This window comes from Dermacentor variabilis, chromosome 1, assembly GCF_050947875.1.
Source record: "Dermacentor variabilis isolate Ectoservices chromosome 1, ASM5094787v1, whole genome shotgun sequence".
NCBI classification, from domain to species: domain Eukaryota; kingdom Metazoa; phylum Arthropoda; class Arachnida; order Ixodida; family Ixodidae; genus Dermacentor; species Dermacentor variabilis.
This window is the reverse complement of record NC_134568.1, coordinates 220,937,889-220,950,305: the sequence shown is the minus strand read 5'-3', so window position 1 is coordinate 220,950,305 and position 12,417 is coordinate 220,937,889. Positions and strand designations below refer to the sequence as shown.

The window sequence follows — 12,417 nt, the reverse complement described above, 5'->3', positions numbered from 1 at the left end:
ATAGCCACTGAGCAACCACGGCAGGTTATCCGTGTTGGAGCCATTGAGTCTCGCTAATTTCAACTAGTTTTGAACACTCAACTAGCCACAAACCAAGCAAAACTTAAGGCCAGATGCTTGCCAGCGTGCGCTCACTCCTGGCCGCTCCTAGTTAGGACACTTTGGTGGACTTATTGATAGCGCCTCAAAATGCGCAAGTTGGTTGTGGCTACTATCTGTTGGTCAAGCTGGTTAAGGACAAAGCCAGTATGCACCACGTAGCACAGCCAGACGAGCATAACCATGCGAGCACACACTCAAGCACTGTCATGCACAAAGCAAACGCTGCACATACGCACTACAGTTGCACATAGGTAGCTGCGATCTTCTATGTGGCAAAGATACCGTGACTGCTGCGCGGTGCCGTGACGAATCCACTGGCTAAGCGCACTCCAGCTCACTGAGTACGAATGCATTTGGCTTACTTTTGGCACATCATAGGTAGGTGCCAAAATCGAAAGTAGCATTGTCGTTAACATCCAAAACCAAATTTTAACTGCACACCATGGTTACATTTAGAAGGCAGAGCGTTGTGAGCATGCCCCAGTCCACTGTAGCCTTAGCAGTGCAAGGCATTGAAGAAGGAGTGGAAGCACCGCAGAGGCCATGTTTGATTGTAAATAACTCTGCTTCCGCTGAACGTGTTGAAGTACTTTTTGTGGCAAAATATTTAACTTAACAAATAAGCACTGTTAATATGTAAGTTAAATTATGCATTCAGGAAATAAAATAGAACTTGCAATTGTCTTCCAGTGTTATTTCGCCCTCAACCACAACTGTACATGTTTCTAGCCAAACTTTTCACATTCATGCTGAAAGCAATGGCACTTGATTTTGTTTATAGACAGTTCCACTCACGCAATAACAGCAGTGAGAGTTTGGCCCCAGAAACTTGAAGTCCCGGGCCTTGTCAGTCTACTACGCCAGAACACAAAGCGCATATTTAAGTTGTTTCGCTGTGCAGAAAGTCTATCTTTAAGTTTTGAGATAAAAGACATGCGCATTACACGTCAAGACTAATACTTACGCAACTTACTGCAACCTTGACTTGTAGAATTGTTGTTACGTACAGAGGAAATGTTTTGAAAATCTGCAGGCTTATGATTTTAACGCACTTCTGCTACTCGATATCGCCACCGATGCCTTTCTTGCTCACATTTAGTGCACTACATCAGTGAGCAAATCCAGAAGCCGTCGAGGGCCTATGTCTGTAAACAGTCAAAGGCTCTATAGCTAAAAATCACCCAGAGTAGACCTGGGCCCATATTTCGCGACATTCCATTTCATTTTCATTCTTCACTTTTTATCACACAACATTCCAAGAGGCCAATCCCAAATGACAACAACGACACATTGTAGTCCAAGCCACGTCCTAGCCAATGACAAACGGCAAAAAGAATGAAAAAAAAATTCGCCAATGATTACGATACCCCCAAATGCAAAATTTGAGCCCAGTTCTATGTGTTTTCATTTCGCGGTATTTTGGCTGGCCTGGAATCAGTCTCATGCAGCATGTTGCAAATGGAGTGAAGTGTGGCATTACTGCCTCGCTAATCTAGAAGATTGAGAGAGCCAGTACAAAGGGCCAGCGCGCGCTCGATGCATGGGCGTGATTCACAGAAGCCACCGCCAACAAACCTACCAGACGACTCTGGCACCATCTCGTAGCCATCGTCGCTGCACTGCGCCTTTCTCCTCACGCTTTCACCACACCCTCCTCCATTTTCTGCCTCATGGCTCCACTGCACCCTCTCCTCCTCACGCCTCTTTTCTCTCACTGCTTTTTTCATCCCCAGCTGTGCGCCACGTTCACCCTCATCTTTCACTGTGCTCGTTCACTCGGTTAAGCCGGGAACACTGATGCCCGCCGCAGGAGCGGGTGGCCAAGAGCTGGGCTCTAAAATGAAATTGAACATTACAATGCATGGTCCCTGAGCAAGATACAACCCCTGTTGTGCATGTGGCCCATTGCTTATCCTTATCTGGTCCAATGACCCCAGTGCATTGCCCTTGTTACCTGGAAATATTGTGGAAGGAGTGACACCATGCACCGTGTACAAAGAGAAAAATGCGGACTGCGTGTTCACACCTTCTACAGTCTATGACCATTACAATGAATCTGCATGCAACAAATCGGATCTGCATACAAAAATAAGCAATAGCAAATACAAATAACACTTTTAATAAACCCAACTTTAACGGACTATCAGCTACAACAAAATTTTCTACAAATATTATAAAGATGAGACAATGTACAGTTGGACCCCGCAATAACAAAATCAGTGGGGTGAGTGAAAAAATTCGCTTTTGTGAGAATTTCGTTGTTGCAAAATGAGGCTGCATAGATTCCCTAAGGGATGTGTCGCAAATAAAAACTTAAGTGTCAAAATTTCGTTAGCCTAATTTGCCAAGCCTTGCTCAAGGTATAGAACTGTGTTGCTGACAGCACAAAGTGCGACCCATGCGTCAACCACTGACAGTGGCACTGCCATGTAGCAATATTATTGGTTGGTTGCTTTTGGAGATACGATTGTTTCGCAAGATAGTATCACAAAAATTGACACCAGATGCGGAGCAACAGCATTCCTCCGAAGCATGCAGCCACTCGTAGATGCCGACACGTCCTGTGCCGAGCACAAAAGTGATCGTATCCCTGAAAGTGACCGTATCCCTGAAAGCTACTGACCAAGAATGCAGTCCCTTCCAGCAAATCTATGACAGGAGACGCTGAATCCGCACATGATCCCCATTGACTGGTACAAAAACCAATAAGGGTTACATTCTCGGACGATCGCTCAATCACGGCTGAATGTGTGGCAACCATCTCAAGTGCCATAAAAATGTCCACGTTGGCAGAGTGCTGTTTTTTTGGCAAGTTGGAGTTGCATACTGGTAAGGGTTTTGCTTTCTAAACACGGACAACAGAAAAGCACTCGGATAAGCAAACCTTTGTTTATCCGTGTGCCTTCCTGTTGTCCGTGTTTAGAAAGCACAACCCTTACCAGTGCAAACTTGTTTTTGTTGCCCTATTCTCACTGAGCTGCAGATCATGCACTGGATTTCTTTGTTCTTGCTACCCTTTTCTCACCAAGCCACAGATTATTCACTGCGCTAGGTACGCAAAAGTCAGATGTCGGTAGAGGCATGCGGCCGTGTCATTTGAAATGGGGGTGATTCCACGAGAGATCAACACGGGTCAAAAATTTCATGTTTTAGATTTCATTGAATATTTTATATTTTATGCGCATATCACTAGGTAGCACTAAAGTGAACGTGGCTTCTTTACCAAATGAATATTTTAGGAGGAAAAAAATAACGAGATTCTTCAGTGTGGAGGTGCCTATTTAATGCACAAGGCGTTTTCACAAATTTACAACGATGTGAAATACAGTATGTTACAGCTACAAAGAATACATTCTTGTGTGTAAATGCTAGACGTAAAGAACGGTGAGCTAGCACTGTTTCAGGCTTCCATGCAAAACGGAAGTGTTTTAAAAATATTGCTTAATTTGCTACAATCTTCAAAAGTTGCTATATTTACGATTTTTTATCAACTAGACCAAAACATGTAGCCTTCTGAAATTTTCTGGACTGCGAGACCTTAACCTATTCAACAATTGTGCTGAATATACTTGCTGTATCACAAATTACCATTTCTACAATTCGCCTCAAATTTGAAGTTTTGACAAAAATGAACGCTATTTAAAAATGAAAATAAAAAAACCCCATCGTAAATTTTTCTCAAAATCTCGTAAACAACTATTCACAGGCACGTGAAAAAGAATATTAAAAAACATTTTGCATTATTTTGTTTGTAATCACAATACAGGTGGTAGAAATGAGAGCTTTGCCAGAATGCAGCAAGGTGCTGAGGAAAAGGAACATCGGGGTAAAAAGAGCGTGCATAAGGCTCTGACTTGCCTAAACTTGACCGTAATGGCGACGTAAAGCCAGTTTTGACCTTATAATTATTACTTCTGCATAAAAGTGCGTTTAGTACATTACTTCTACGCTTGAATGGGAATAACGAAGCGTCAGCATAACAATTACGTGGCTCACTTTATTTAACAGCAAGTGCGTGCGCCTTGCAGCGTAGATAATTTGTGCCTTCTATTAATGCAGGGTTTTTATTTCTTTGTGTGCTACAGAATTAACAGTTAACTCTGTATAAATGTACACATGTAACAGAATGTGCGGCAGGTAAATGCCTCTAAAAATGTCGTACTGGTCAGTACATGAACGTCATTATACAACCTAAGAGGCGGTGGTGGGAGTGGCGATGCGGTTGATTAAGGCAGGGTTAGCTGGCAGATAGTTCCAGCGATTGCTTATTTTACCGCCTCTGAAGAAAAAGAAAAAGAGGAACTGTTAGAATACTATAGTATAATAAAAAGTTCACAGTCCCTAAGGATCACCACTTGTCGGAAAGTTCAAAGTTTCTTAGAAAAGCTGGAAAGAAGCAAGACACTTCCTCTTTCAGATACTTGGGTCTTTTGCGAAACATTACCTGGTCCGCGCACTCTTGAGGAAGTTGCCTCTGTGCAAAGCCTCCAGTAGAGCATTTATTTCTTCACTGAAGTATTGGCAGGGCCACATGAACTCTCGGCCAAACTTGCTGGTATACAATGTATGGGATAGTTGTTGAAGCACCACTGACGAATGCTAAACGATGATAGCGTGCTGAGAACACGTCCTAAGTTTACGAAGCGCTGCAGTACTGGCAGCTCTTTCCGCATTTTTCTATAAACCAGCTGATCCAGAGGGCCAGACCACGCAGTTCTAATGGAGCGAATCCAATACGCAGTGGCACAGTTGCTTGCCTGTTGACTTACTGACCTGTCAGTGCACACTTGTTGATGATCCGCACACGCCGCATGGAAGCAGGGAGAGGGCACAAGGAACTTCGAGCATACCCGCTGTATACGCTCAGAAAGGCTTGATCCTTTTCCAATCACCTGCAGCAGTGGGAGACACTAATACAACGCGATCGAAATTGGTGGCGTCAGGCTCGCTTAACCAAATGTGCCATAACCGTATGCCCGGAACACGTGGCAAAGATTTCCACTGGTTCCTTTTGAGGCGGCGAAAGTTCTCCACTTCATCCACATCTGCATAGAGCAGTTTTACGTTTTCCAGCGTTGCGGCCATCTGCGCCACCATTTCAGAGGCTGACCTAATGACTGTAGTGCTGTCTGCTCCGAGATTGTACAGCGAGGCTTGGTGCTTTACTAAGCCACCAACACCATCGCAAGCGTTTTTGCCATGTCCTGTCGCCGAAAAAAAGCCACTTTGTTGACGCGTGCTCCTTCTGTGACAGCTGCTAAAGCTGATACTTGTTTTGAAATGGCTACTGGCGCCGTCAGACACGTATGTAGCATGTTTGCCAAGCTGAAGTTCTTCCTTCATGCACTCATAGATTTTTTTCCAGCGCAAAGCAAGCGTGTGCAGCATCATGACATACCTCATCACTGAGAACCGCAAAACATTGAATGGATCCTCTATTCATGACGACACACGTAAATAGCGAGACCTGTTTTTTTGTGCCAATGGTATGATTGTAGGTCGTTCGGTACAACAGCTGTCCAATTCTCTGCAAAGTCAAAGACACGGGATCCGTGCTGTTGATACCGTTTGGCGTCGTGTATTGCTGATACTTGAATGCCCTTATATAATCATGGGTGATCCACTTGACAAGCCATGCACCAAGCTCCTGGAGAAAGGTGCTGGAGAAGCTCCTGGAGGCCTCTGCTGTCGTTTTGACGAGGTCGCCATTTTCCCATTCCGCATTGTTTACCTCTGTCTCTTCAGGGATTACCAAAGTTGTAGTAGTAAAAGTATCCTCATATGGGGGGGGGGGGGGCACAATAATCACAGTCGCCCGGGAAAGAATCGGTCGTGGGCGAGGTGCAAAGACATAGTTCTTTGAGGTGGGTAATTGTGTAGGCACCTTCAATGAGCTCTTCTAGCGCGGAAACACACTGTGTGGCGTTGGCGCAATACATGCAAAGGTACACTTCTTGTTGTGGAGCAAGAACCCATTTCGGCCGGAGAGAATAAAGCTTTGAGAGCCTAATGGATGTATCCGGATGGGCTTCCTTAAAGAGACCATATGTCTCCCGTACTGAGCGGGTCACGAATCTCTTGGCAGCATACTGTTTGTTTCCATCAATCGAAACAGATACTACGTCCTTTTTGTTGGGAGTCTGCCGAGCATATCCATGCTCGTCTTTGGTATAATATTCCACAGCGGTCTAAACGTCTGTTGGGTTCAACCGTGTTCTCTCAGGTGCGTCTGGTGCTGACCATATTCCACATTTCTGGCGCCAACGTCGGGATTTGTATATCATGTAGGCTGACAAATTTGGAATGAGAGCTTGAACGTTTCGGCGCTCCAGCTGGCTTCGCAGTAGAGTCAACAAGCGCATTCGCTTTTGGTACGAAGAGCACATGTCATAGGTTTCTATAAATTTGGCGAACCATTCGGTGCACATGCCGCATTTGGTACCTGAGGGGTCCAAATGGCGCTTGCACTATACGAAGTAAGATCTGGACCTTGCAGTGCCACCGAGATGAATTTGCTTTAGCACCGGGCGAAAGTTCCTTCGTCGCGAATCTGATTTCTGCTGATGAACGTGAGGTAGTTTCAAGTGGCACTTCTTTCTACCTCCCAGTTCGTCTTCTTACGGTAAGAATTCATCGCCTCCCGTGGGTTCACTTCCCGTTCTTCTACATCTATCAACTCAAAAAAGAGACGATTTTTACAGCAGCCGCACCTGAAAGCGTGAACTAAATATGGGCGCCAATGATGGCCGAGGAGAGGCATGACTCCACGAATTTATGCCGGAAATTCAGACATTTTAGAACGGCGTGGTTGAAATAATTATAGTTTACCAAAACTGGCTTTAGGTCGCCATTACGGTCAAGTTTAGGCAAGTCAGAGCCTTATGCACGCTCTTTTTACCCCGATGTTCCTTTTCCTCAGCACCTTGCTGCATTCTGGCAAAGCTCTCATTTCTACCACCTGTATTGTGATTACAAACAAAATAATGCAAAATGTTTTTTAATATTCTTTTTCACGTGCCTGTGAATAGTTGTTTACGAGATTTTGAGAAAAATTTACGATGGGGTTTTTTTATTTTCATTTTTAAATAGCGTTCATTTTTGTCAAAACTTCAAATTTGAGGCGAATTGTAGAAATGGTAATTTGTGATACAGCAAGTATATTCAGCACAATTGTTGAATAGGTTAAGGTCTCGCAGTCCAGAAAATTTCAGAAGGCTACATGTTTTGGTCTAGTTGATAAAAAATCGTAAATATAGCAACTTTTGAAGATTGTAGCAAATTAAGCAATATTTTTAAAACACTTCCGTTTTGCATGGAAGCCTGAAACAGTGCTAGCTCACCGTTCTTTACGTCTAGCATTTACACACAAGAATGTATTCTTTGTAGCTGTAACATACTGTATTTCACATCGTTGTAAATTTGTGAAAACGCCTTGTGCATTAAATAGGCACCTCCACACTGAAGAATCTCGTTATTTTTTTCCTCCTAAAATATTCATTTGGTAAAGAAGCCACGTTCACTTTAGTGCTACCTAGTGATATGCGCATAAAATATAAAATATTCAATGAAATCTAAAATATGAAATTTTTGACCCGTGTTGATCTCTCGTGGAATCGCCCACGGGCAATCAACAAACAAGATGGTGGCCATGGCGTCTCCGGCACACGCGATCGCTTCCGGCATGTGGTTGTTTTTGTAAACAAAACTGCAGTACCTAAGCAAGAATAATATGATGGTATTTTATTCAATTTAAGCCCAAAGCAAAGGCATTTGAGCACTTTTCGGAGTCTTAGCACTGCGCAAGTAGATAATATGCGGGGTAATGTTTGGCAAATTTTATTGATGTAGAATTGCAGTTCACCGACATTTCACTGCAGAGATATATGAAATGCATGGAATCCTAGGGGCCAGGGATACCAAAATATTTCACTGATGTGGGTTTCGACTATACAGCCAACGACCAATAATTCAGACTCCATGGGAAACCTAAATAAGTCCGAACTATCGAATGTCAAAAAAAAAAAAAGAATTTATCCAAAGAAAGATTATTTTATTTATGTTTTAAGGCCCCTGTGCAATGAAGAAGTGGTCGATTCATTGCTGCATACACATGCGCTTACGTGCAACCAAGTCCACCTGCATTTCTGCCAGTTTTGTGTTGTATCCATACGCCGATGCAGTGACTGCTAAAGCTCGAGTCAGATCCGCATGTGAAGGCTTCAGAGCACACGGCACATCATCATCATCCGAGTTAGAGTTGCAGTTTTATGGTGGGTGAACTTGCTCAATTATTTCATCATCATTCAGTTTAGTACACGACAACACCGTGCTGTCGACGTATGCAAAGTTTTCAAATGTAACGACAGCAGGAATCGGCACACCGCAGCCTAGCAGATCATCAATGATGTCCACATTTGAGCTCATTATGGTAGGTGGCAGTTCAAACTCTTCAGATGCGGAGCAGGCTCATTCGGATTGCAAGGGCACCGTTGGCGCCATCTGATGCGGAATGTCGATAACTTCACAAGAAAGGCTTCTTGGAGCCAGCAGATCACTGTCTGAAGCACATACTAATGACACAAACAAGCACAGAATGGTGGAACGCTGTCTGGAAGGTAAAATCAAACAAGAGCAGGACATACGTGGCGGTGCCAGAATGGATGTGATGATCGCGATGTTGATGCAACCTCACAATTCGTGCAACGCCTCCAAAATCAGCATTTGCAGTTAAATCTCCGAGGTGCAGTGCTGCGACCAAGGCAAGGGAATCTCCGAGGCCATACTTGATGTCTCGTCAAGGTTGGCAGAAGAGATAATGGAGGCAGAGTCGGCGTACGCTACCGCCACAGACAGAGTCCAGATAAATCAACGTAGAGCTGGCGACTGCCCAAAATATCAGTCGTCTTCACACAATAAGTCTATGGGGCCATTTGCAGTGCCGCGAAGATGTCTGAAATACCAAGCATGTCCGGATTACCGGAGTCCGATTTATTGGTCAGTGACTGTACTTTGCTGTGGTGATACATGTGGGCAGCAGTGCACTGCACGCAACTTTTTCAGGCCACTCGCGAAAAGTGGAAAAATATCCTTTCTCTTAGAGAATGAACACACTAACGGCAAGCTTCCCACAATGACATGCCGCACAACAGCCTGCTGGCTAATGGAAGAAAGAAGTATTTTAATGACTGGAAAATGTAGAGAGGTCGGCCAGATAATGGAGCATCTGGCCTGCTACTCTATGTAAAGGAAGGGGAAGAGGGGAAGAAAAAGGGACACAATGGGGGGTGATAATGGGAGGAATGAGGTGAAGGACACATTACACAACTGGTATCACAGGCGTTAGTCCAGGCCCGTGTCACATAGGAAACGCAAAAGAGCTAATGAAGAGATTTTAGGACGAGCATACAAGTGCCTCAACACCATCCACAACTGTCGACTCGGTGCCAAAGATATCACTTGGCCTAACCTGCTTCACTTCAAAGCCGTAGTGTAAAGTGTACAATAGTGTACGTAGTGTCAATAAAGAAGATAGGAGGCACATATTTGCAGCGCTCAGGCTGTGAAGTGCGGCAGTCGAGCTGTCTCTCATGTAATGCAGCGCGATGGCCGGATGTGAGTTCAGAGTTGAATTTGCTTCGTATCGCAGCTCTCACTTATGCTACAGGTTTGACAGTGGTCATCACTTGTCACAAAAGATCAAATTAAGATAGAAGTTTATTCTGTCAACCATTGTTTTATGCAGGGAAAAAGAACGTAGTCGTTTATGCTATTGTCGGTGCGATGACAATATGCTCCGGCTGCCAGGCCAGCACGGAGATGGGTGGTTGCAGTAGCAGAAATCTCGCTGTCATGCAGGGAAAGCGTGGGGAAATTGCATTTGTTAGCAGCCAGCATACAGATAATAGCAGACAGCATCACGCCATTAGTATATTTGTGTAATTACTGTTTAAATCATTTATTTGTTTAACTTTCTATTTTTCTGCAATCATCACCAGGTTCCTATAAACTAAGGCAGCAGTATATTCGAAGTTCCATCTTTTCAGGAGAGGCTGTGGACCTATTTTGGATAAAACAGACTTCAAATATAACGGACCTTTCACATTGGATTATTATGGTTTGTTGTAAGGGGCGTCAACTATACAATAGTACTCTCACAAAAGGAACTGAAGTACCTATGTGGTCCGATAGAAGGCAGCTATAGCAGTAACAAGTGTACAAGAGCTGCAATATGACAAATATTTATGGCAACACATGTTGCTTCTCAATTACATAATGTTAACAGTGCACATAATAGTATTTAAGCACAGTTATCACACCAGCAAAAGCCAGAAGCAGGGAGTGCCTACCTGGGAGGCTGTCCTACACCGCAGCTGATGCGAGGGAGAATGAGATTTGGTGCTACCACTGGAGGAGCTGTTGAAGCTGCTGATGCTGCACATGCTGGATTTGCGTGAACCCAAGGAACTGCTTGTGCTGCCACCAGTATGAACAGGAGAGCCTGGAGGTGTCTGGAACCGGTCATTACCATTATAAACAGGTAATACTGTTTATAGAATATGGCACTGGGCAACCACTTAGGCCACCTATAACTTGTCAGTGCTGTTCAAGTTGTTCACCAGTCAAAGTGCTCTGCAATACATATATCTACTGTGTGTAATTATGGTATCTTTGAGCAAAGAACAACCCTAACTGTGTACAACACACAACAGAACTCTGCTGTCGAAGAAAAAAATTATGTACAGCAGAACATCATTAATTTGAACTCTGTGGAGATTGAACAAAACAAAACGGAGTTTGAACAAAAAATTAATGGCAGACATCACACTCACAGTACTGTCAAAAGTGAGAAGCTGGAACAAAAGCATGTGGCAGGTAGTAAAGTGAAACCAACTATGAAATAACTCCCCACCGTATCCGTACATTGTTCTCTCTTCTTTTCTCGCCAGTAACAACCCAAAAACTTGCCTGGAAGGTCCAGGTGCCCTGTGACCCTTTCAGGTCAGTAATGACCTGTTCACTGGCCGAGGGAAGGCATTCAGGATTTCGAGTAAGCTTGGCCAAGGAGTCCAAAATTTCCTGTAAGTGGGATGTTTCTTGCAGCATCAACAGCTCTTCTTCCTGTTGGAAAAAACCATTGCACATGAAGAAAGCGAAACTCATAAGTGTAAAGGTGCATGAATAATTTAACTGTTGACAAATGTCATCAATATATAAGAGAGTGCTTGAAACTGCCCAAATCATGGCACCAGTTTTTTTTTTTATATATATATATATATATATATGGACTAGTCAACCGTGCCGGAGACGGTGCAGGTTCACCCGCAGGATGCGACCGCCTTACAAGATACAACGACCTTATGAAGTCCTTTTACCTCGCGAAAACCTTCCCCACCCCTCACCACAAGTTAAACAGAGCACAGGCAACCATCCTACGCCTGTTACAGACCAATACATACCCTCCCTCACAGGCTATCACATCATATAGCCCGACATATACCCAGCCAGACGTGCAAGATCTGTAAAACTCAATCAGCAACACTCCCCTACATGCTATGGGAGTGCATACATCAATACCCAGACCTTAATCTCATGACCCTCTCGTCGAGATGGCATGCCGCCCTGCACAGATCCCATCTCGACGATCTGGGCGACCCAGCAGGCCTACGAAGCGGTGAAGAGGCAAGACCTCTACATCCCATCATGGGAGGTCTAGGCCAAGCCGACTTAACTACTGGTTCTCATTAAAGTTCACTATCTCTCTCTCTATTGTGTGCTCTCAGTGAAGAAGAATTACTAGCTTTCTTGTAGTAAATACAAAACAGTGAATTTGGGGTTTGGACAAGTCAAACAAATCTCAGAACTTGATTGGCCCATTCTGTCCTCAATACATTTTAAAAGACAAATTCAAAGTATGGCTTTTAGGTGGTTTAAACTTCTTGCTCTCAAGTGCAAAGCAGGACCAATAATGGAGTGCCTTTGGCCAAATAATAGTAAATCAGAATATAATTTCAAAAAAAAAAAAATTCACACAAACGATTTTGTCTTGAAGCCCTCCATGCCACCAAAGTGGCGAACTTTAAGCCACTTTACACATATAAAGAGCACTGAATGAGAAACCTGTTTAAAATAATATTCAATAAGATTTATGTGCCTGTAGTGAATTTTATTTGGGGCTTCAATAGAAGGAAGGCTAAGGGTGTTTGTTTAAATACACTATGGAGGCTCATAAATGACCACAATATCGTGCATATAGCACCAATGTGAATGTACCAACAATATGTGCCTTTTATGAAAAACTAATTAGAAAGATCCAAG

General features: G+C 43.7%; 1 protein-coding gene across 2 annotated transcripts in view; it reads right to left on the bottom strand.

Annotated features, from left to right (window-relative positions):
* Positions 1-12,417, bottom strand: part of LOC142557580 (uncharacterized) — a 122,787-nt gene that overhangs the window by 70,560 nt on the left and 39,810 nt on the right. For both annotated transcript variants that reach the window (XM_075669539.1, XM_075669547.1), the window contains exons 8-9: positions 11,068-11,220; positions 10,449-10,610 (exon numbers count right to left, since the gene is read on the bottom strand). In XM_075669539.1, coding sequence (XP_075525654.1) covers positions 10,449-10,610; positions 11,068-11,220 — 315 coding nt within the window. The remainder of the gene's footprint in view (positions 1-10,448; positions 10,611-11,067; positions 11,221-12,417) is intronic.